At 57.2% G+C, this 21,321-nt stretch overlaps 1 protein-coding gene across 1 annotated transcript; it reads left to right on the top strand.

Annotated features, from left to right (window-relative positions):
- The first annotated feature begins 1,447 nt into the window (after positions 1-1,447).
- ATP1A3 (ATPase Na+/K+ transporting subunit alpha 3) lies at positions 1,448-21,310 on the top strand. Its single transcript, XM_040252661.1, has 23 exons — positions 1,448-1,632; positions 5,662-5,751; positions 5,859-5,918; positions 6,058-6,261; positions 7,660-7,773; positions 7,887-8,021; positions 8,386-8,503; positions 8,633-8,901; positions 10,311-10,509; positions 10,607-10,716; positions 10,802-10,936; positions 13,032-13,224; positions 13,485-13,660; positions 13,748-13,884; positions 14,516-14,666; positions 14,787-14,955; positions 17,596-17,750; positions 17,830-17,953; positions 19,006-19,151; positions 19,704-19,834; positions 20,152-20,253; positions 20,492-20,583; positions 20,923-21,310. The coding sequence occupies exons 1-23, from the start codon at positions 1,627-1,629 to the stop codon at positions 20,949-20,951; spliced, it is 3,045 nt and encodes a 1,014-aa protein (XP_040108595.1). The 5' UTR covers positions 1,448-1,626; the 3' UTR covers positions 20,952-21,310.
- Positions 21,311-21,321: the final 11 nt, after the last annotated feature.

Below are 21,321 nucleotides of genomic sequence, written 5' to 3'. Positions count from 1 at the left end.
GGCCGATGGGGTGTCGTGTGTATTGTGGCAGGCCTGGGGTGTGAGTGCCAGCTGTGCGTCTGTGTGTGTGTATCAATATACACCAAGCTGGGATGTGCACGGCGTGGGGGTGTGGGCCTTGGGGGTGTTTGCAGCTACAATACAACTGTATAGGAGAGCACTGCATTACATGATGAGTGTAGTGTGTGAGGTGTGTGGGATGGTGTTGTGTGATCTGTGTCTGTGAATCATTGTGCCGTGCATGAGTCCGAGTGCACCCTTTGTCTGTCATTCACAATTAGCAATACTTTGGCAGTTTGGCATGGAGGGTCTTTGCTTGTGCCCAGATACATTGGGGAGGAGCGTGTGTGATGTTGTGTGACTACACAGCAGAGCCCACAAAGGTTCAAGTGGGGTCTGGGGCAGTGTGAGGCCTGTGTCTGTGTGATGCTGCTGAGTGTGGATGTGTACTGGTTCATGGGCCCATGGGTGAAATGTTTACTGGTCCTGTGAGAGACGGTTTAAGGCCGGTTATGACATGTGTGTCTGTGAGGTGGTGTTTTAAAGGTGTGTGTTCCTCTGCATGGCATTTCATGCCTGTGTGATTCTGTTGTGGTGTGATGGGGTGTGCAGTGTGTGTGTGTGTTCCGTGTGTTTTCCTTGCTGTGTGTTTGTGAGTCTCTGGGCTTGTTTTGATGGGGTCCTCTGGGATGTGTGGGAGGTGATAAGCTGGTGTGTGACGGAGTGTGGTTGTGAATTTGCGGTGTGTGCTGTGGTGTTGGTGGGCGTCCCCAGCATCTTTGCTCTCTGGGTGGTCGGGTGTGCGCCCGATGCTTGGTGGGATTCTCTGGCTGTGATGTGTCTCCTGTGTACCTGTGCAGTTGTGTCTCCTTGGATAACTGCCATGCCATAGTGGGTGGGGGGAGGTCACACAGTGCGGGGCCTCAGGGCCCCGCCCCCCCTTCCAGCGTCCCTGCTCATTGGGGGGTGTCTTTCTCGCCTCTTGGGTTCCCTCCCTCTCCCCTCCTGAACAGCACCCCACAGTCTCCAGGGCTCCCCCTGCCTCATTGCAGAGAAGGGTGCTCTGGCCCTTGTGCCTTATTGCAGTGGCTTACGGGGCTTCCCCCGCCAACCCCCCGCCCCGTGTTCACCTTCCACAGCGCACCCCTCCCTCTGGTGGCACACAATGAGGGGGGATTCCGGGGCTCTCCCACCCTCAGCGCCCCCTCCTTGGAGGCGACACCCCACACTGCGGGGGTTTTTAGGTCCCTCATTGCGGGGGTCGTCTCCGGGTTCTCCGCTTCCCGCAGCGCTCCCCCTTCGCCGCCGAGCCGCCACTTTGCGGAGGCTGGGGGGCGGGGAGAACAGCTGCAGTACCGGGGGCGGGGCCGCGGGCCATCCATCAGGGCGGCGGCGCCCCTGATTGGCCGGCGCTGGCCCCCCCGCGGGCGCGGGCATATGAGGAGGCGGAGGAGGCGGCGGGCGCCGCAGACTCTGTGCGGTAGGGCTGACCGCCGGACCCACGCGCGGACCGAGGCGCGGGCGCTGCAGAGGCCCCCAGCCCGAGCCCGCGCCTGAGCCCACCCTGAGGCCCCCTGTCTCGGCCCCTGCCCCGCCCGCGTGCCCCTGTCCCCCGGAGTCGCCAAGATGGGGGTAGGTGCTCCGGCCAGCCAGGCAATGCCTGTGTGCGTGCGTGTGTGTGTGTGTGTGTGTGTGTGTGTGCCTGTGTGTGTGACATTGTGGGTCCAGTGACATTGGGTGTCTGCGGAGAGGGGGGGACGAGGACTCTGGGACCTCTGCTTTCCGAGACCCGGGTGCAGGACCCTGGGAGCCAGCTGACCCTGCCCGTCCGTGTGGTTGTGTCGCTGGTTGAGTGTGTGCCCCGGGGCCACCTGGGTCGGCGGGAGTCTGTGGCGCATGTTGGCGTGTCCTTTGTGTGCGGGGTCCGCGGGGCACGGACCGGCCTTCGGCCTCTCTGTCTGACCTGGTGTGGTTCCCTGCTCAGCCGAAGATGTGCGTGTGCGTGTATGCGTTCCTGGTTCTGTCAGGCCTGGCAGCACCGTTCGCCTGCGATTGTGTGGCCCGGGTCGTGTCTGAATGCCTGCACCCGTGTCTGGGTGTGTCTGAACGCCAGTGTTTGTGTCTGGGGGTGTTGAAGCCCGTCTGCTTCCGTGGCCAGGCGGGCATAGGTCCAGACTATGAGATGCACACCCAGTGACCTCCCTTTCTCCTTCCAGGCCCTCATGGGGTTGCTCCGCACTGCGGAGCAGCCTGGGTCTGCAGCGTGTGTCTACCTCCTAATCTGGGGGAGCAGACGTGGGGGCTGGGGAGAGCAGGAGAGCCACGGCAGGGAGACTGAGTGCCTTGCTGAGGGCTATGTGTGCAAATGCGTGTTGTGGAGGTATTGTGCATGCCCGGCTATGCCCTTTCCTCCGTGTCCGTGTGTCCTTGTCTGTGAGTTTCTCCAGCAGATGCCGCCTCTTTCCCTGGCTGACCACCTGACCCCCCAGCTGCAGCCCTGGATCCCTCCCTGAGTGTCTGGGGCGGGGCCACAGGGAGGGGGTGGGGGGAAGGAGGCTGGTGGGCTGGGCTGGGTGGGTGAAGAGAGAGGGGGTTGGGATGGGAGAGCAAATATGAGGGGGATGGGGAGAAAGATGGCGGAGGAAGGCTGTGGGTCCAGGGACAGAGGTGGGGGATGGGGCTGCAGATGGGTGGATGGGGGTGGGCGAGGCAGGAGGGGAGGAAGAATTGGATGGGGAGAGGACTGGGAGAGAGAAGGGGCAGGTGGGAGTCAGTGATGGCTTCCAGGTAAGTGGGAACGGAAGGGAAGCCATGGGCAGATTGGAAGAGAGGACTGAGGCTAAATGCCTTAGATAAGAAATTGGGGGCGGGTCTTAGGAAAAGACCTGGGACAGGAGAAGTGAGCGCTTTAGACATGGGAGACAGAGACATGGAAAGACAGAGAGAAATGGGCGGACACAGAGAGAGATGCTCTGAAAGAGACAAAGAGAGAGACAAAGAGAGAAAAAGAGACATAGAGACAAAGAGACAGAGAAAAAGAGACATAGAGACAAAGAAAGAGACAGACGCGGGCAGGAGGATATGGAAAGAGAGAGAGATACAGACAAGATACAGATAGACATGGAGAGACAAAGAGAGAAACTGAGGCTGAGATGAGGAGACCCAAGGACAGACATATCCCATCCAGAGACAGCCAGAGGCAGCCTGGATGACAGGAAAAGGGGACAGAGGCACAATGGGAGGTCAACCGAGAGACGGGGAGATGAGGCCTCAGACACCTTGAAAAGGAGAGGAAGGGGCGGGCCTAGGGGCAGAGCCTGCCTGAGCTCGGCTGGCATGGAAAATGGCAAGGAGCTGCAGAGGCGGCTGCAGCGGCCAGACAAGCGTGTCCCCCACCCTCCGAGGTGCTCCCGCCCCGCAGTGCGCCCATCTGGGCCTCCTGCCTTGACTGGGAAAGCCTCGGCTCCCTCTCCAACAGATGGAAGCCCGCCCCCAAGGGAGTCTGGTCATGGCAAGGGCAACCAGGAGCCAAGGCTCGCCTGCCAGGGACTGGGGTACCCCAGCCCCTCCTCCCTCAGACCCAGGAGTCCAGACCCCCAGCCCCTCCTCCCCCAGACCCAGGATCCAGGCCCCCAGCCCCTCCTCCCCCAGACCCAGGAGTCCAGACCCCCAGCCTCTCCTCTCTCAGATGGGGGAGTCTGGGACTCTACCCCTGGGTCTCACAGGGACCCAAACATCAGCTCCCTGGCCTTCCCTAAGGCTTCAGGGGTGGGTAGCTAGTTTTCCGCCCACCTCCCCCCAGGCCCCTCTCTCTCCTCTCTTGCCTGCCCCTCATTTCTCTAACTTGTGCCCACGACCTTGTATCTCCACTCTCTCCGTCCTTGGGTCTGCCCCTTGTGGAGGCTGAGACCCCTCCTGAAGCGGGAGCGGAGGAGGGTCCTCCCTGCCCGCCTGAATCTCCATGCTCCGTGTCAGACGCAGCGCTGCTGCAGGGCTGGCGCAGGGCCAAGCCACCCTCCTGCCCCCTGAAATCCAGGCTCCCAGGCCTCTAGGATACAGTAGCCCCCCGGGCTCAGCCTCTGGGTCTGGGGGCAGACAGCAGGCAGCTCAACCCTCTACAAGGTCACGAGGGGATTAGCGCTGAGCCGCGCTGAGCCTGGGATCCCAGCTTGGCTCTGGGCCCGTAAGATCTGTCAGCGGTCCTGTATCAGCACCCAGCCTCACCCCACACCTCCTGCCAGCCTCTGAGGACGCTGGCTTCCCCATGAGCCCAAGCCCCCAAACTAGAACTTCCGTCACTCCCCCCACACTACATCCAGTTCACGCCAGCCCTGGGGGACTTCTGCCTCTTGCTCTTCTGCACCCCGAATCCCAGCCAGCAGCTAGTCTGTCCTTCAGAGACCTAAACATGCCCACCCCTGTTCAAACATATTCATGGCTCCCGCCAGCCCCCAGGAGAGAGGCTAGGCCTCAGCTTTTCAGTCAAGCCCCTCAGGACCAACTGCACGTCCAGCCAGGCCACCGTCCCTGGGCCCAACAGGCGACCTCCTGGGCATTTGTCCCAACTGGGTCCTCTGAAAGAGACATCCACGGAGTTGGGGGAAGAGACCCAAGAAAAGAGCCAAGAATAAAAGACAGAGAGAGACCTGGGGGAGTTCTATGGGGGAGGCCTGGAGCTGGAAGCACAGAGATGCCAAGATGGACGAAAGAGAGAGAGTGAAAGATACGGGGGTAGAGAGGAAGACAGCAGAGCGAGACAGTGAGACACAGACAGACAAGATGGTTGGAACAGTTGAGACAGGGAGAGACGCACCGAGCGTTACAGAAAAGCAGGTGCCTTGAGAGATGAAGACAGAAAGAAGGAGAGATGAGGATGGACAGAAAATACTGACACTCAGGGACAATCTAAGATCCCCATACACCACCTTGGAAAGAGATAGAAACCCAGGGAGAACACAGACTGACTCAGCCAGACTCAGGGAGAGAGTTCAAGAGATGGTGACAGATATTGTCTGAGACGGAAAACGTAAAGAGCCGGAGATCAGAGAGAGACATAAGTCTCAGAGAGACACGCATAAAGATGCAGAGACAGAGAGTGAGATCAGAGAAAGAACTGCAGAGAGATGGAGACAGCCACAGATGGAGAGGTGGAGAGGCAAAGCGGCAGCAGGAGACAGAGAGACAAAAGGGAATAAGGCGGCACAAACAGAGACCCGGAGAGGCAGATCAAGAGAGACAGACCAACAGGCACAGCGGGAGACAGACACCTGGAGGGGTGGGGGGCTTGGGCAAGCCCAGGGAGAGGGAGTAAGAGACAGAAAGAGACACACAGAGGGGGAAAAGGGCACATGGAGACTGAAGGGGAGAGACCTAGACACAGAGAGAGACAGAGGCATAGACAGACCCAGATGGAGACTCGCTGGCACAGAGATCCAAGGAGCCAGAGGTGGGGGGTGGGGGTAGGGGGTTGGAAGCAATAGGAGGGGACAAGCCTCGGGAGTTCTGAGAGACACCCAGGCCGCAGGGCAGGGACAGACGAAGCCCCCAGAGCAGGCCCTGTCCGGAGACGCAGCTGCACAGCCGCAGGGCCGGTGCCCCCCTGTAACCCCTTCTCGCCCGCAGTCTGGTGGTTCTGACAGCTATCGTGTCGCCACCTCGCAGGACAAGAAAGATGACAAGGGCTCGCCCAAGAAGGCCAAGGGCACCAAAGACCGCCGGGACCTGGACGACCTCAAGAAGGAGGTGGCTATGGTGAGTCCCACCCTCTGCGCCCGCCCAGAGCAGGCCCCTCCCCCAACGACCCCCCCACCGCCAGGCCACCACGCTCACCCGATGTTCCCCAAACTCCTGTTCCTTAGACAGAGCACAAGATGTCCGTGGAAGAGGTCTGCCGGAAATATAACACCGACTGTGTGCAGGTGCGGCTGGGCTGGAGGGACAGGGGTGCCCGGGGTGGGGGTGGGGGAGGCGCGACCCCCCAATGCCTGAGGGTACTATGTAGTGTTGGGGTGCCAGGGTTTCTCCGGGAGGGTCCTATGTGAGTCCTGTGTCCCCCAGGGTCTGACCCACAGCAAAGCCCAGGAGATCCTGGCCCGAGATGGGCCCAACGCACTCACACCACCGCCAACCACCCCAGAGTGGGTCAAGTTCTGCCGCCAGCTCTTCGGGGGCTTCTCGATCCTGCTGTGGATTGGGGCCATCCTCTGCTTCCTGGCCTACGGCATCCAGGCGGGCACAGAGGACGACCCTTCTGGAGACAATGTGAGTGCCCTCCACCCGGCCCCGCCCAGGAGCTCCTCTGCAGAGAGACATGCGTGTCTCACTTCTCCCCTTGGACTTTTCAAAGCCCCGCCTCCGACTTCTTCCCATCTAACTTTCACAATCACTCAGTGAGAGAACCAGAGATGCAAGGAGGAAAACGGGCTCAGAAAGGACAAAGATGGGACTTCTTGGCGATCCAGTGGTTAAGGCTTGGTGCTTCCACTGCAGGGGGCCTGGGTTCGATTCCTGCTTGGGAACTAAGATCCTGCAAGCCACATGGTACAGTCAAAGAAAAAAAAAAAAAAGACCAAGTTGCTTGTTCAAGGTCACACAGTAGGAAGTATGAGCCGGGGCTCCATCCCAAAGCTGTGTTGTGACACCACTGGCCTTGAGGGTAGACACAAGCAGGTGGTCATGGCCTGAAAGATGCTCGGTGAATGGGCTCACGTAGAGACCCAGGCACACCCACACGCTGATTTATCAGGTCCTCTTCACTCAGCACAGGGGACACACACACACACAGTCTCAACAGACACGATACTCACAAACATAGACCTGTATTCTGACTACATGGAGAGCCTTGCACGCACGCAGCCACACATGCGCATGCACACACCAGTGCAGAGAGTCAGTGCAGGCAGTCACACTAACACGTAGATTCAAGCGCGGCCACCTAGTTCAGACACACAGGCACAGGCACAGACATGGACTGATAGATAGACAGACACAAGCACCCAAACACAGAGTGGCAGGCATAACCTGGTGGCGGACAGAGCGGTGTGAGAGTCGAGCGCAGGCAGGATGCTCAGAAATTAAAACCCGAACAGGTGAGCAGACCCAGAGTCTCAGACCTATGCAGGCCAGCAGAGGGAGACAGAGACAGAGATCCACCTAGAGAGAGTCAAACACAGTCTCCTACATGTAAAGTCAGGCATTCAGTCAGACAGACAGGCACATGGACAACAGCATACACACTGATTCTCTAACACAGGCTGAAAGACCCACAAAATAGAGAGATGGACAGAGCAGGGGCTCAGACACACTTTTGTTCAGGAAGAGAGATTCAAGCGAATTCCCTGGTGGTCCAATGGTTAGAACTCCGTGCTTTCACTGCTCAGGGCCTGGGTTTGATCCCTGGTCAGAGAACTAAGATCCCATAAGCTGTATGGCGAGGCCAATAAATAAATAGAGCAAACATTTTTTTAAAAAAGAGAAAGAAAGAGAGACTCAAACATGGACAGCCAGAGAGACACAGACCCTCAAATAGATACAACCTGAGGTCAGACATACAATTGCAGAAGCCCATTTACTCAAAGCTCTCTCCCCAGACGCACACATCTCAGGGTAGGGCTGGTGGGAGTCGCTGTGGGCGGGCTGTGACCTTGAGTCTCCCCACAGCTGTACCTGGGCATCGTGCTGGCGGCTGTGGTCATCATCACTGGCTGCTTCTCCTACTACCAGGAAGCCAAGAGCTCCAAGATCATGGAATCCTTCAAAAACATGGTTCCTCAGGTGAGGGGTGCCCAGGAAGGGGCCAGGTGGGGCATGGACAGCTGCCGAGGCTGTGCCCAGTGACCTCAGGCAGAGAGCGTCAGGGAGGTGACGCCTCTCCATCCCACTCGCAGCAAGCCCTGGTCATCCGGGAAGGTGAGAAGATGCAGGTGAACGCTGAGGAGGTGGTGGTCGGGGACCTGGTGGAGATCAAGGGTGGAGACCGAGTCCCAGCCGACCTGCGCATCATCTCAGCCCACGGCTGCAAGGTGCGCGTGGGGCCCAGCTCTGCCCTTCCTGGAGCAGCCCAGGAGTCCAGACCCCCAGCCCCTCCTCCCTCAGACCCAGGAGTTCAGGCCCCCTCCTCCTCCATCAGACCTGCAAGTACCTTTGACCTTGCCTAGAAGTTGCACCCTCTCCACCTTCAAGAGCCCAACCTCTGTCCTCCAGACAGACACCCAGACTTCTAGGTCTCTAGCTGTGACCTCCAGAGACACAGGTTTCCTTAATTAATGAGATTTCTGCCTCATTAACAAAACAAATGAACAAACAAAAATCTTGAAATCTCCTCTGAGCAAATGCCAGTTGACCCCACACCTGGGGTTGAGCTCTGTCCCCTGTGCCCCACCCCAGGTGGACAACTCTTCCCTGACCGGCGAATCAGAGCCCCAGACCCGCTCCCCCGACTGCACGCACGACAACCCCCTGGAGACCCGGAACATCACCTTCTTTTCCACCAACTGCGTGGAAGGTGAGACGGTCAGGGTGGGGCGGGCACCCGGGTGGGGCCAGGCTGGTCCAGACAGACAGACGCACCTCAGGGGCTCGGGGTCCCTCTGCACCTCGCTGAGCCTTAGCCCCGTCCCCTCTGGCCGCACAGGCACTGCTCGGGGCGTGGTCGTGGCCACGGGTGACCGCACCGTCATGGGCCGCATCGCCACTCTGGCTTCGGGGCTGGAGGTGGGCAAGACACCCATCGCCATCGAAATCGAGCACTTCATCCAGCTCATCACCGGCGTGGCTGTCTTCCTGGGCGTCTCCTTCTTCATCCTGTCCCTCATTCTTGGGTACACCTGGCTCGAGGCTGTCATCTTCCTCATCGGCATCATCGTGGCCAATGTCCCAGAGGGCCTGCTGGCCACTGTCACCGTAAGGCCCAGACCCCTGGGTCTGAGGGAGGAGGGGGCTGGCGGCCTGATGGCAAACATCTTTTCTTTTAAAAAGTTTATTTGGCTGCACTGGGTCTTAGTTGTCGCATACAGAACCCTTAGGCAATGATCTTATTTTATTTACTTGTTTATTTTTTGGCTGCACCACACAGCATGTGGGATCTTAGTGCCCAGACCAGGAGTCAAACTTGTGCCCCCTGCATTAGAAGGCGAATTCTTAACCACTGAAGACCAATGGCAATGATCTTGATTGCAACTTGGGGGACCGAATTGCAATCAAGACATCAAGGGCCAAATCCTCCCAGACATTGAAGAAGGAGGGTCCTGGGACTCAGCAGGCCTCATGAGCAAAACAAACCAACAGGGATTTCCCTGGCTGTCCAGTGGTTAGGACTTCGTTTTTTCACTGCCAAGGGCCTGGGTTTGATCCCTGGTCGGGGAACTAAGATCCCGCAAGCTAACCACCCCATCATTTTTGAAGTTAACTTACAAAATTAAGAAGCACACCCTCGTGGTAAAAAATCAAAAGAATACATTAAAATAGTTAAATAGTAAAATAACGGTCTGGACCCACTGCCTAGCCTAGCCATCAACCTCCCTTCAGAAGCAGGCTCACTGCACTATTCCCAGCAAAGATGGGCATATTCACACATATGTAGTAACTGTTTTCAGCGTACACAGAAGGGACCATCCTGGGAATACTGTTCTGCTCCTTGATTCTTTTAGAATCAATAGATCCTGCAAACTTTTCCATATTAGCATACTCAAAGCTACTCTAGGTCAAGGTCAAGGCCTTTTATTGACCTACACTGTACACACGTATGAACATACAACCTGATTAGCTGGAGTCGGTTGAACACACCCTAGGTTAGCTGCACCCAGACGGAGCTCCCTAGAGGCCCTCTCAAGACCTTGTTCAGCCCTTCCCCCGCAACCCCAGGATTACCCCTAGGATAGCCTGGTTTCCAACTGTAGTTTTTCACTTCACATCAGTGGAATCATTCAGCAGCAACTCGTTTCTGGCTCTTCTTTGCTGAACATTGTTTTTGAGCTTCACCCACGATGTTGTAGGCACTGATCTCTTTTACTTTTTCATCTCTGTATAGTATTCCCGTCTTTTATTTCTCCAATTTTCTCTTTTGCTGTTAGAGAACATTTTGGTTGTTTCAGTTTGGGACTATTATGTTGCTGCCGTGAACATTCTAGTATATTTTGGGGGGTACATCTGAGCCCATTTCTATGAGTCTGTGCCTTGGGTGGAGTCTCTGGGTGATTCTTTGCTCAGGATTCTCTTTGGGCTAAGCAGTCAGGTTGTTGGACAGTCGTGTTGCCGGCCCAGCCCCGCCACTGACTCGAGCTGTAACTCACCTGTCCTTGCACATGACCCAGGTGTGTCTGACACTGACTGCCAAGCGCATGGCTCGGAAGAACTGCCTTGTGAAAAATCTAGAGGCTGTAGAGACCCTGGGCTCCACATCCACCATCTGCTCAGACAAGACAGGGACCCTCACCCAGAACCGCATGACAGTCGCCCACATGTGGTTTGACAACCAGATCCACGAGGCTGACACCACTGAGGACCAGTCAGGTGACGGTGGAGCCCAGACAGGAGGGTGCTTGCCCCGCCCCCCAGGTGCCCGCCCTGCCCCCCGGCTACCCCTTGCCCTGACTGGTGGCTTTTTCAGGGACTTCATTCGACAAGAGCTCGCACACCTGGGTGGCCCTGTCCCACATCGCTGGACTCTGCAACCGTGCTGTCTTCAAGGGGGGTCAGGACAATGTCCCCGTGCTCAAGGTGGGTCCCACCCCCCACTGGCCTCAGCCTGGCTCTTGCCCACCCCGTGCTTCTCTGCTCTGACAGCCCTCTCTCCGCCCTACAGCGGGATGTGGCTGGGGATGCTTCCGAATCTGCTCTGCTCAAGTGCATCGAATTGTCCTCTGGCTCTGTGAAGCTGATGCGTGAACGTAATAAGAAAGTGGCCGAGATCCCCTTCAACTCCACTAACAAGTACCAGGTACCGTGGGGCTCTCCACTTTCTTTGTGATGCCCCAAAAGCAGTCAGCTCTGCCCCACTGCCCTCCTGCTTTGGGCAAGCTATTAACTTTCCCGGAGCCTCAGTTTCCCCATCTGTAAAATGGGACTGATAGTGGAGAGAGGAACAGAGATGGGAGTGAGAGTGAGTGGGAGGCAGAGGAGTAAAGATTTCCTGCAGCAGAGTGGGAACCAGCCAGCGATCTCATTCATTCATTCAGCAGATATTTTTAAGCAGCCACCATATGTCTGGGACGCTCGTGTTAGGTGCTGGGAAGACGTAACAGCAGTGAGTGAAACAGTGAAGTTCCTCCTCTTGGGGAACTTATGCTCCTGTGCCAGGAGACAGACGATGACAGAGGCATGAGGACTGGAGGAAATTTGGAATATGTCAGGAAGTCACCGTGCTGAGGGAGGAAGCCCTGTGGGTATCTGGGGGCAGTGGGCATAGTATGTGCAAAGGTCCTGAGGCAGGAATGTGTTGAGGTGTCTGATCAATAGTCAGGGGTTGTGGAGCCAGGAAGCATGGTGGGAGATGAGGGCTGTGTGTGCTGGGCCAGGTCCCATCAGGCCTCATGGGCTGTGGACACAACTTGGGTGTGACCCTGGCAGGGGGCATGAGCCAAGGAGCAGGGTAGAGACAGGACCTGACTCACATTTTTAAAAACTGTTTTATTGAGATCTAGTTCATACACCATCATAGATCACCCACGTAGTACATAATTCAAGAGTTTCAGTATAGTCACACACAGTATATAGTATAGTATATACAACATAGTATAGCTAGCATCTACTCAGTCAGTTTTAGAGAATTTCCATCATCTCAAAAAACACCCTCACACTCTCTGGCTTTATTCCCCTACCTCCCCCGTCTCCTCATGCCCTAAGCAACTACTAATCTACGTCCTGTCTCTATGCCCTTGCTTATTCTTGACCCTCCATGTAAAGAGAATCCTACAATACGTGTTTTTGAGTGTCTGAGTTCTCTCACTCAGCATCGTGTTTTCCAGGCTCCTCAGGGCTCCCCTGGCAGCTCAGACAGTAAAGAATCCACCTGCAATGCGGGAGACCTGGTTTTGATCCCTGGGTTGGGAAGATCCCCTGGAGAAGGGAACGGCTACCCACTCCAGTATTCTGGCCTGGAGAATCCCATGGCCTGTGGAGTCCATGGGGTCACAGGGTCGGACACGGCTGAGTGACTCTCACTTCCCTTCCCTTCCACGTTGTAGCACATATCAGCACTCCATTCCTTTTTACGGCTGAATGGCTTTGCGTTATATAGCGAGATCACATTTTGTTGATCCATTCATCTGTCAACGGACATTTGGGTTATTTGCACCCTTTGGCTACTATGAATAATACTGCTGTGAACATCCGCCTACAAGTTTCTGTGTGGACATCGTCCGCACGCCTCTCGGGTGTGTACCCGGGGACTGCAGGCTTACGTCATAACCCTATGTTTAAGCTTTGTGGGGATAGCCAGGCTGTTTTCCAAAGTGGCTGCACCATTTTTCACTGACTCTCATATTTTAAAGTCTCCTTCTGCCTACCATGGGGAGAAAATAAAATACAGTCGGGAGGGGAGGACAGACTCAGGGATTTGATGTGGGGGTGCTGCTGTGACATTTCATATGAGAGATGCTGGTGGCTGAATGGGAAGGCAGTGGGGGTGAGAAGAGGTCAGAATCTGGGTACTTCAGAGGTGAGCTGAACAGATTGGGTAATGGGGTCTAATGTGAGATGAGAGATCATCGGGCGAGGCAGAGAGAAATGCATGTATCCTCAGGACCCTTGAGATTTCTGTGAGAGAGACACAGAGGAGAAGAAATATTCGTCAAAGAGACAGAAACGGGCAGGGATGAGCAGAGATCTCTGTGAGAGAGTCTGAGAAACAGATGACAACAGGTAGAGAGATTCAGGCAGTGCCCTCTGGCGAGCCCGGCTGAGGTCTGTCCTGGCATCCGTGGCATCCTGGCACCCGAGGGGATGGCGGGGAGTCCTCTTCCCCCCGGCTGGGTGCAGATAGCCTCCAGGTCCCTGCGAGGCCCAGGCACGGCCACCCTCTGCTCTGTCTGCAGCTCTCCATCCACGAGACCGAGGACCCCAATGACAACCGGTACCTGCTGGTGATGAAGGGCGCCCCCGAGCGTATCCTGGACCGATGCTCCACCATCCTGCTGCACGGCAAGGAGCAGCCACTGGATGAAGAGATGAAGGAGGCCTTCCAGAACGCCTACCTCGAGCTCGGCGGCCTGGGCGAGCGCGTGCTTGGTGGGCACCAGGGGTGGGGCCAAGTCGGGGCAGGGGCCGGAGGGTAAGGAGGGGTGTGGTGCTGCCCAGAGCCTGGCTCAGAATAGGATCTCCCAGAATGCACCGTGATTGATTGAATGAATGACAGGGGAAGCCATCTTTCAGAAATGAGCGTGGACTGACTGTGGCCAGCTGGGGAGTTTGACTGCTGCCACGGGAGCTGTGGGCAGGAGGCAGGGGGGACTGAGGCTGGAGCCCCTCCTCCTTTCTCCCCGCACCAGGTTTCTGCCACTACTACCTGCCCGAGGAGCAGTTCCCCAAGGGCTTTGCCTTCGACTGTGACGATGTAAACTTCACCACCGACAGCCTCTGCTTTGTGGGCCTCATGTCCATGATCGACCCGCCCCGAGCAGCTGTCCCCGACGCGGTGGGCAAGTGCCGCAGTGCAGGCATCAAGGTGTGGCCCGGGGGGCAGCGGGGGAGGCAGGGCCAGGGCTCCAGGGGCCAGTGGTGAGGCTGGACCATTTGCACACAATGCCCGCAGGTCATCATGGTCACCGGCGACCACCCCATCACGGCCAAGGCCATTGCCAAGGGCGTGGGCATCATCTCCGAGGGCAACGAGACTGTGGAGGACATCGCTGCGCGGCTCAACATTCCCGTCAGCCAGGTCAACCCCCGGTGAGCCCCGCCCAGCCCGACTCAGGTCCCTCTGGGACAGTGGGTCCCCTTCCTCCAGGGTCTCCTCTGTTGACTCAGCATCTGGGCCCCGTTCCTCTTCTGTCTTAATGATGGGCAGCCTGGTGTTCCAGCTGCGTGAGGCTGGCAAGGGGTAGGCTCACATCCCAGCTTGGCCACGCGTGAGCTGTGTGGCCTTGGGTGAGTCATTTAGCCTCTCTGAGCCCCAGTTTCCTCCTCTCTAAAATGGGCTGCTAGTAATTCCCATCTGAGAGGATTCTATGATGTCCCTCATTCCTGTGTCCATCAGTCTCTCTTCCTGCCTGTCCTTTACGTTGTTGTCTCTCTCATCTCTGTTCTGACTCCCTCAGCTTTCCCATCCTCATGTCTCTCTCTGTGTCTGTTTCCATTTCCTGCTTGTCTGCATATCTCTGTTCCTCTGAGTCCAGGGTCCCAAAGTTCTTCCTGAGGTCTGCCCTCCATCCCTCCGGCAGCCCCTGCCCCCCATTTCCCTTCATCTCTGATGCCCCCACCCCCACCCCCGCAAAGCCCTTTGTCCCTCTCTCAGAGCCTGGTCCATTCCCCCTGTCTGTGGGTCTGTCCGCATGCCCTGACCACTCTCCGCTCTCTGCAGGGACGCCAAGGCCTGCGTGATCCATGGCACTGACCTCAAGGACTTCACCTCCGAGCAAATTGATGAGATCCTGCAGAACCACACCGAGATCGTCTTCGCCCGCACCTCCCCCCAGCAGAAGCTCATCATCGTGGAGGGCTGTCAGAGACAGGTGGGCTGAGGCTGGGGTCCCTCGGGGGAAGGGGGCTGGGGGCCAGGACTCCGGGGTCCGGGATGAGCAGAGGGTTGGTGCCAGCCCTCTGGGTGCCGCGCTCACCCTCTCCCCCTCCAGGGCGCCATTGTGGCCGTGACCGGGGACGGCGTGAACGACTCCCCGGCCCTGAAGAAGGCCGACATCGGGGTGGCCATGGGCATTGCCGGCTCTGACGTCTCCAAACAGGCAGCTGACATGATTCTTCTGGACGACAACTTTGCCTCCATTGTCACGGGTGTGGAGGAGGGTGAGTGAGTCGGCCCAGGTGGCCCTGGAGACTGGGGTCCCTGTGTGAAGCCTGAGAAGGGCAAGGGGACTAGGCCAGGGCTGCAGCAGGTACACGACAGGGATATCATGGAATCCCACCAGGCCCCCAGTACAGCCTGAGCTTTTCCTTTTCAATTTTCTTCCCCCCACAGTGTTGGGGGCTCCCTGGGGGCAGGACTGAGCTGATACACTTGAGGGTCCCCGTGTTGCCCAGCGAGGACCCAGTCTGTTGGGTAAGGCAGAGGTGGAAATATTTAAAAGATACTCAGAAGTACAACCTCAGGGAGGCAGAGGGTCCAGCAGAGGGGCCCTGAGGAAGCCTCTCCCCCAGCCTGCATTTGGGGGCCAAGGAAGCTTCCCCGAGTGGGCAGCAGTCACTGTGCCAAGTCCCCAGGGCCACTGGAAATTTTCACACAGAGAAATGCCAGCGAAGGGAGTTGCAGGCAGAGGCACGGCCGTGTGGGGGCGCTGGCTGGTGAGGCTGGGCAGCCAAGAGCCCAGACCTCAGGGTCCCCTGGGCACCACTTCCTGAAGGGCCTGGATTCGGCCACAGATGGGGCTTGTTCATGTTCAGTTTTATTCTGATCATCCAAGTAATGCATGATAATTATAGAAAATGCAGAAAAGCATTAAGAAGCACATTGGCATCGCCCACAACCTCACCATCCAGAAATATTCACAGTTCACACTATGGTTGCATTTTCTTCCAGTCTCTCTCTCACATTTCAAAAGCGCCCAGTGTAAAAAATAACCCGTGATAAGAGAGAATTCAAACAGTAGAGCTGAGCCTATAGCCTCAGGTTAAATGCCCTGAGCCCTTGTCTCCTATGGCCCAGTGGACACATGGTTAACCCTTTCTCACTGCCCCCCCCAAAACATGTTCCACGCATGTGCAGGGCACACACTCACGGATGCTCTAGTTCACGCCTCCCAGATACTTCCTGGGCTCCTACCTTGTGCATCACACTGGGGACTGGAGAATCAGCTATGAGCAAAGCAGACTCCTGGAGGGTCTCCGTCATGTACCTGCTGCAGCCCTGGAGGGTCCCTGCCCTCCAGGAAGTGGGGGGCCTTCCCCAAGTTAACAAATTCTAACATAACAAACGTAATTACAGGGACTTGCCTGGAAGTCCAGTAGTTAAGACTCCATGCTTCCAATGCAGGAGGCCTGGGTTCTATTCCTGGTCGGAGAACTAAGATCCCACATTTCATGCAGCACAGCCAAAACAAAAAACCCAAACATAATTACTTATGGTGACAAGTGCTAAGAAGAAAACCAGCAGGGTGCTATGACAGATGACAACAGGGGACCTACCTTTTAAAAAATTTTTTTGGCTGCACTGCATGGAGTTGGGGATCCTAGCTCCCCACCAGGGACTGAGCTCGCGCCTCCTGCCTTGGAACCACGGAGTCCTAACCACTGGACCCCCAGGGAAGTCCAAGCAGGGGTCCTACCTAGATAAGGAGGGGCAAGGAAGGCCTCTCTGAAGTGAAAGAAGCAGCGCAGTTTAACCTTCAGCAGGGGGAAGTCCGGATACACCCCCAAGCAGAGCAAGTGGCACAGTGAGCCCCCACGTCACATCGCCCGGCTCAGCACACACAATGGGCTATGCTGAAGTACACTTAAATCAGCACCCATAAGTGCTTAGGGTAAGACCCCGGTAGTTTGTGGAGAGCCACACCTTGCGGGGATAGGCAACAGCAGGTGTGAGCAACTAGGTGCCTTATTTTTTACACAAAGGGGATCATACCATCTATGCCATCTCCCACAGAACAGCCTGCCTGTCTGTGCCTTTTAAAAAAATAAGTATGGCAATTCCCTTATTTATTTATTTATTTTGCTGTGCCATTTGGCTTGTGGAATCTTAGTTCTTTGACCAGGGATCAAACTTACGCCCCTGCAGTGGAAGCAGGGAGTCTTAACCAATAGGCAACCAGGGAAGTTCTTCTTTTTCGGCTATTATAATGCTATGGTGAGGCTTCCCTGATAAAGATAAAGTTGGTAAAGAATCCACCTGCAATGCAAGAGACCCTGGTTTGATTCTTGGGTTGAGAAGATCTGCTGGAGAAGGGAGAGGCTACCCAGTCCAGTATTCTGCCTGGAAAGTTCCATGAAATATATAGTCCATGAGGTTGCAAAGAGTCGGATGCAACTGAGTGACTTTGACTTTCAATGCGATGGTGAACATTCTTGTACTTGCATTTTGGTGGACATAAATACTCATCCTATAAACCTATGATGAGGATTGCTGGGTCAATAAGGCAGGGATGCTTAACTTTAACAAAAAAGACTGGGAATTCCCTGGCGGTCTAGTGGTTAAGACTGCACTTTCGCTGCTGGGGGCACGGGTTCAATCACTGGTTGGGGCAACTAAGATCCCGCAAGCCATGCAGCATGGCCCAAAAAGGGGGGAAAAAAAGAAAAGAAACTGCTACGCAGTCTTCCTAAGTGGTTGTATTTTGAGACTGTTTGAACAGAGGCAACCTGGTTGGATGTCTGAATGGAAAGACGGGTGGTGAAGGGATGGATTAGGAAGGACACCTAGACTGGGTAGGAAGGAGCAGCGGGACTAGGGTGCCCTGGCGTGGGTGCTGAGGTCTGAGCCCACCCTGCCAACAGGCCGCCTGATCTTCGACAACCTGAAGAAGTCCATTGCATACACCCTGACCAGCAACATCCCAGAGATCACACCCTTCCTGCTGTTCATCATGGCCAACATCCCACTGCCTCTGGGCACCATCACCATCCTCTGCATCGACCTGGGCACCGACATGGTGAGCCCCGGCCACCCCCAGGCTCCAGAAGGGCAGGGTACCCCACCACCACCCCAATTCACTGGCTTCTCCTGCCCAGGTCCCTGCCATCTCATTGGCATACGAGGCTGCCGAGAGTGACATCATGAAGAGACAGCCCAGGAACCCACGCACCGACAAGCTGGTCAATGAGAGACTCATCAGTATGGCCTACGGACAGATCGGTGAGGACCTGGGGCCCCCGCCTGGCTTACGACTGAATGCCCAGCGCCTAGCCCACCCTGGGCACTCGGGAACCTCGTGTTGAATGAGTGGAGTGAAAAGCAGGACATGCTGCCATAGGTCTAGTTGTGGCAGTCCAAACGTGGGCTGAAGAATCTCCAGACACAGAGCATTTCAGAAAGGAGTGAGTGTATTGAGAGCAAGGAGCAGAGATAATGAAGATACTGCAAACGTAGTGGGTGGGGGAGAGTCAATGCTTTTTATGGGTTAGTAGCCAGTTTTTTAGCCTCAAGATGAAGAAAACTGCTAGAAGGGTGGCATTAGGTGACTGGTTAGGGCGCTAGAGGGTGAGTACTGGGGTGGGCATTTTTACCTAATATGGGGTCAGGAAGCTGGCCAGGAAGGATTGCAGTGTGTGGGGGGGGGGGGGGGTTGGCAACAGTTACAGTGCGGTTCAGTCATTCCAGAGGTGACCTTGGTTCTGGGCTCCCCTTCTGTGGCCTGGGTGCCAGGTCTCACACCTGTGACCTTGGTGTGGGACTCCACAAGTTTGGAAGGAGTGACTTAGAGATCGAGGGTGGAGGAAAGGCCTCCCCGGGGTGCGTGTGGGATACTGAGCGGCCCCAGGAGGGCCATGCCACTGCTCCACCTCCAGGGGCGAGCCCCACCCCTTCCTGCCTCCTCCTCTGCTGCTGGAGGGGAGGGTGCAGAGCTTTACAGGTGTCCCAGCAGAGGCCTGGTGGTGGTGGTCAGAGGCCTGGGAAAGTCATTCTTGCATGGGGGTCCTCAGGGACTTCCTGATGTCCAGGTGGCCTGGGTCAAGTGGGAGGGACTCCAGGTTCTCCATCTCTGGGAGCCCCCTCCCCAAGTCTGCTGCTCCAGGGAGCCCATTTCAGGTGCTCGCCACCAGGTGGCGCCCTCAGGTCGTCCTCCGGGAGCCCAGCCAGGAGGATGCTCAGGCAGAGGACCGAGTCTCAAGGGGCCCTAGAGGTGCCCTGGGCTGGCTGCCCGCCCCACCTGAGCCTCTCCTCATCTCCCTACTCTCCTCCCCCAGGAATGATCCAGGCTCTCGGTGGCTTCTTCTCCTACTTCGTGATCCTGGCAGAAAATGGCTTCTTGCCTAGCAACCTGGTGGGCATCCGGCTGAACTGGGATGACCGCACGGTTAACGACCTGGAGGACAGTTACGGACAGCAGTGGGTGCGTAGGGCCGGGTCCCACAGCGTGGCCGTGGGCCTCCCAGGCGGGGTCTCTGCCCACAGCATCCTGGGCCACGGTGAGCTGTCCTATCCATGCACGGGTGGCTTCCTGTGATGGCCCCACTGCCCTGGGGGTCAGCAAGACCCTCCCTCAGACACAAGGGGTCTCCTGGAGCTGCTGCCCCAACCCATCGTGGTCCTGTCCACTGGCCAGGCTCTCTGCCCAGCCAGGCGGGGAGGCTTTGTGACCCCCTTCCCAGTCTCTGTCTTCCCTTCACAGCCCAGCCAGTGTCCCCCCAGGAGGCCCCCAGGTCCTCTGGTCCACAACTAAGGTCACCAGTATGCCCTCTCCTTCCTTGTCCATTTCCTGACTCTTCCCGAGGGGCTCTGAGCTACAGAGGGCAGACATGTCCCCCCAGGGGACCCCATCTGGACAGAGTCCCCGCTTTGCCTGGGGATCTACCTGCATGCAAGGAGCACGTGGGCAAGGAGTGGGGGCCAGGGCTGCGGCCACACTGACCACTGATTGACACGTGCATCGTCACCCTCGCAGACCTACGAGCAGAGGAAGGTGGTGGAGTTCACGTGCCACACAGCTTTCTTCGTGAGCATAGTGGTCGTGCAGTGGGCTGACCTGATCATCTGCAAGACCCGGAGGAACTCTGTCTTCCAGCAGGGCATGAAGTGAGGGTCGTGTCGCTGTGGCTGTTTTCCGTCCCGCCCCATGTCTGTCTGTTCTGGTTTTGCCTCTGAGTTGATTTTCTCTCCAGTGGTCACATCTATCTTGGATTCCCTGTCTGCCTGTGTGTGTGCGTGCACTGCTGGGACGTTCCTGCGTCCCTCTCCAGATCTGTTTTACCTTTTTATACCCCGGCCTCTCTGTGTGTCTGTGTCTTCATATTTCACCGTCGCCATCTCCTTGGACCCGTCTGTGCCTCTGTGTCTATGGGGTGGAGATGCTGGGTGGGCTTCTCTGGGTCCAGCCCTGACTGTGCCTGCAGGAACAAGATCCTGATCTTTGGCTTGTTTGAGGAGACGGCCCTGGCAGCCTTCCTGTCCTACTGCCCAGGCATGGACGTGGCCCTTCGCATGTACCCTCTCAAGTGAGTGCCTTTCCCCCTCCAGGTACCACCTGCTCCAGGGCCCTCCCAGGAGCCTTTGCAGTGGAACACCGTCATGGGTCGGGGGTGGGGTGGGGCTGTGCAGACCCCGGCCCAGAGCCATGGCCAGAGCCCCCGTCACCCTGGGCACGAAGGATCAGGGGGCAGTGCGCTGGGCGTGGCGCCTCCTTTCCTCCGAGTTGCCCGGCGCTGACTCGCTCCTCCTCTCGCTTCTCCGCAGGCCCAGCTGGTGGTTCTGTGCCTTCCCCTACAGTTTCCTCATCTTCGTCTACGACGAAATCCGCAAACTCATCCTGCGCAGGAACCCCGGGGGTGAGGGGCTAACGGGGGTAGAGGTGGGAGGCTGCGGGGAACGGGGCCGGGCAGCTGGAGGGGGAGGCGGGAGAGCGCCGCCTGGTGACGATGCTGACCTCTCTGTCTGCCCCCTCCTCCCGCCCCTCCCATCCCCCCTCCTCCCTTCCGCGCTGTCTCTCCATCCCCTTGGCACCTCTTCCCTCTCCCCTTCTCTCCGGGCCTCCTCCTTTCTGTGTCTGTCCCTGTATCTCTGCCCCTTTGGGCTTCTTTCTGTGACGTTGTCTCTCTGTCTCTGCTTGTGCGTCTCTCCGCGCCCGTCTCTCCCGTCTCTGTCTCTTTCCTCCTTTGTCTCTTCAGGTTGGGTGGAGAAGGAAACCTACTACTGACCTCAGCCCCACCACGTCTCGAGTCTCTTTCCCGCCCCCGCGAGCCCAGGACCGCCCACTCCAGTGCCCCTCATTTTGTATTCTGGGGGGAGGGGCCCTCTCTCCCCGTGGCCCCGCCCCCTCAAGTGATCTCCCGCCTCCCTCCCCCCTCGCCCCGCCCCCTGGCTGGCTTCTCTTCCCGGCCCCGCCCCCGCCCTCTGCCTCTCTCCCCTCCCTCTCTTTTGTGTGTGTCTGTTCCTTTCCTCCTCACCCCTGCCTCCCAGACCCCTCCCTGGACTCTTTTTTACTCCCCGTCGCCCCCTGGCTGATGCCGGCTCTGGTTCTGGACAGTTATCAAATATATCAGTGGGGAGAGAGAAGCCGTGTGTGT

Source organism: Oryx dammah, unplaced genomic scaffold, assembly GCF_014754425.2.
Source record: "Oryx dammah isolate SB20612 unplaced genomic scaffold, SCBI_Odam_1.1 HiC_scaffold_13, whole genome shotgun sequence".
Lineage (NCBI taxonomy): Eukaryota > Metazoa > Chordata > Mammalia > Artiodactyla > Bovidae > Oryx > Oryx dammah.
Note: the sequence above shows the minus strand (reverse complement) of the source record. Positions and strands in the feature narration are given on the sequence as shown.

Coding starts and splice junctions, on each gene's coding strand:
- ATP1A3 (XM_040252661.1), top strand. Junction 7,774..7,886: donor TCAAAAACATGGTTCCTCAG/GTGAGGGGTGCC, acceptor TCCCACTCGCAG/CAAGCCCTGGTCATCCGGGA. Junction 14,667..14,786: donor TGGAGGGCTGTCAGAGACAG/GTGGGCTGAGGC, acceptor CTCCCCCTCCAG/GGCGCCATTGTGGCCGTGAC.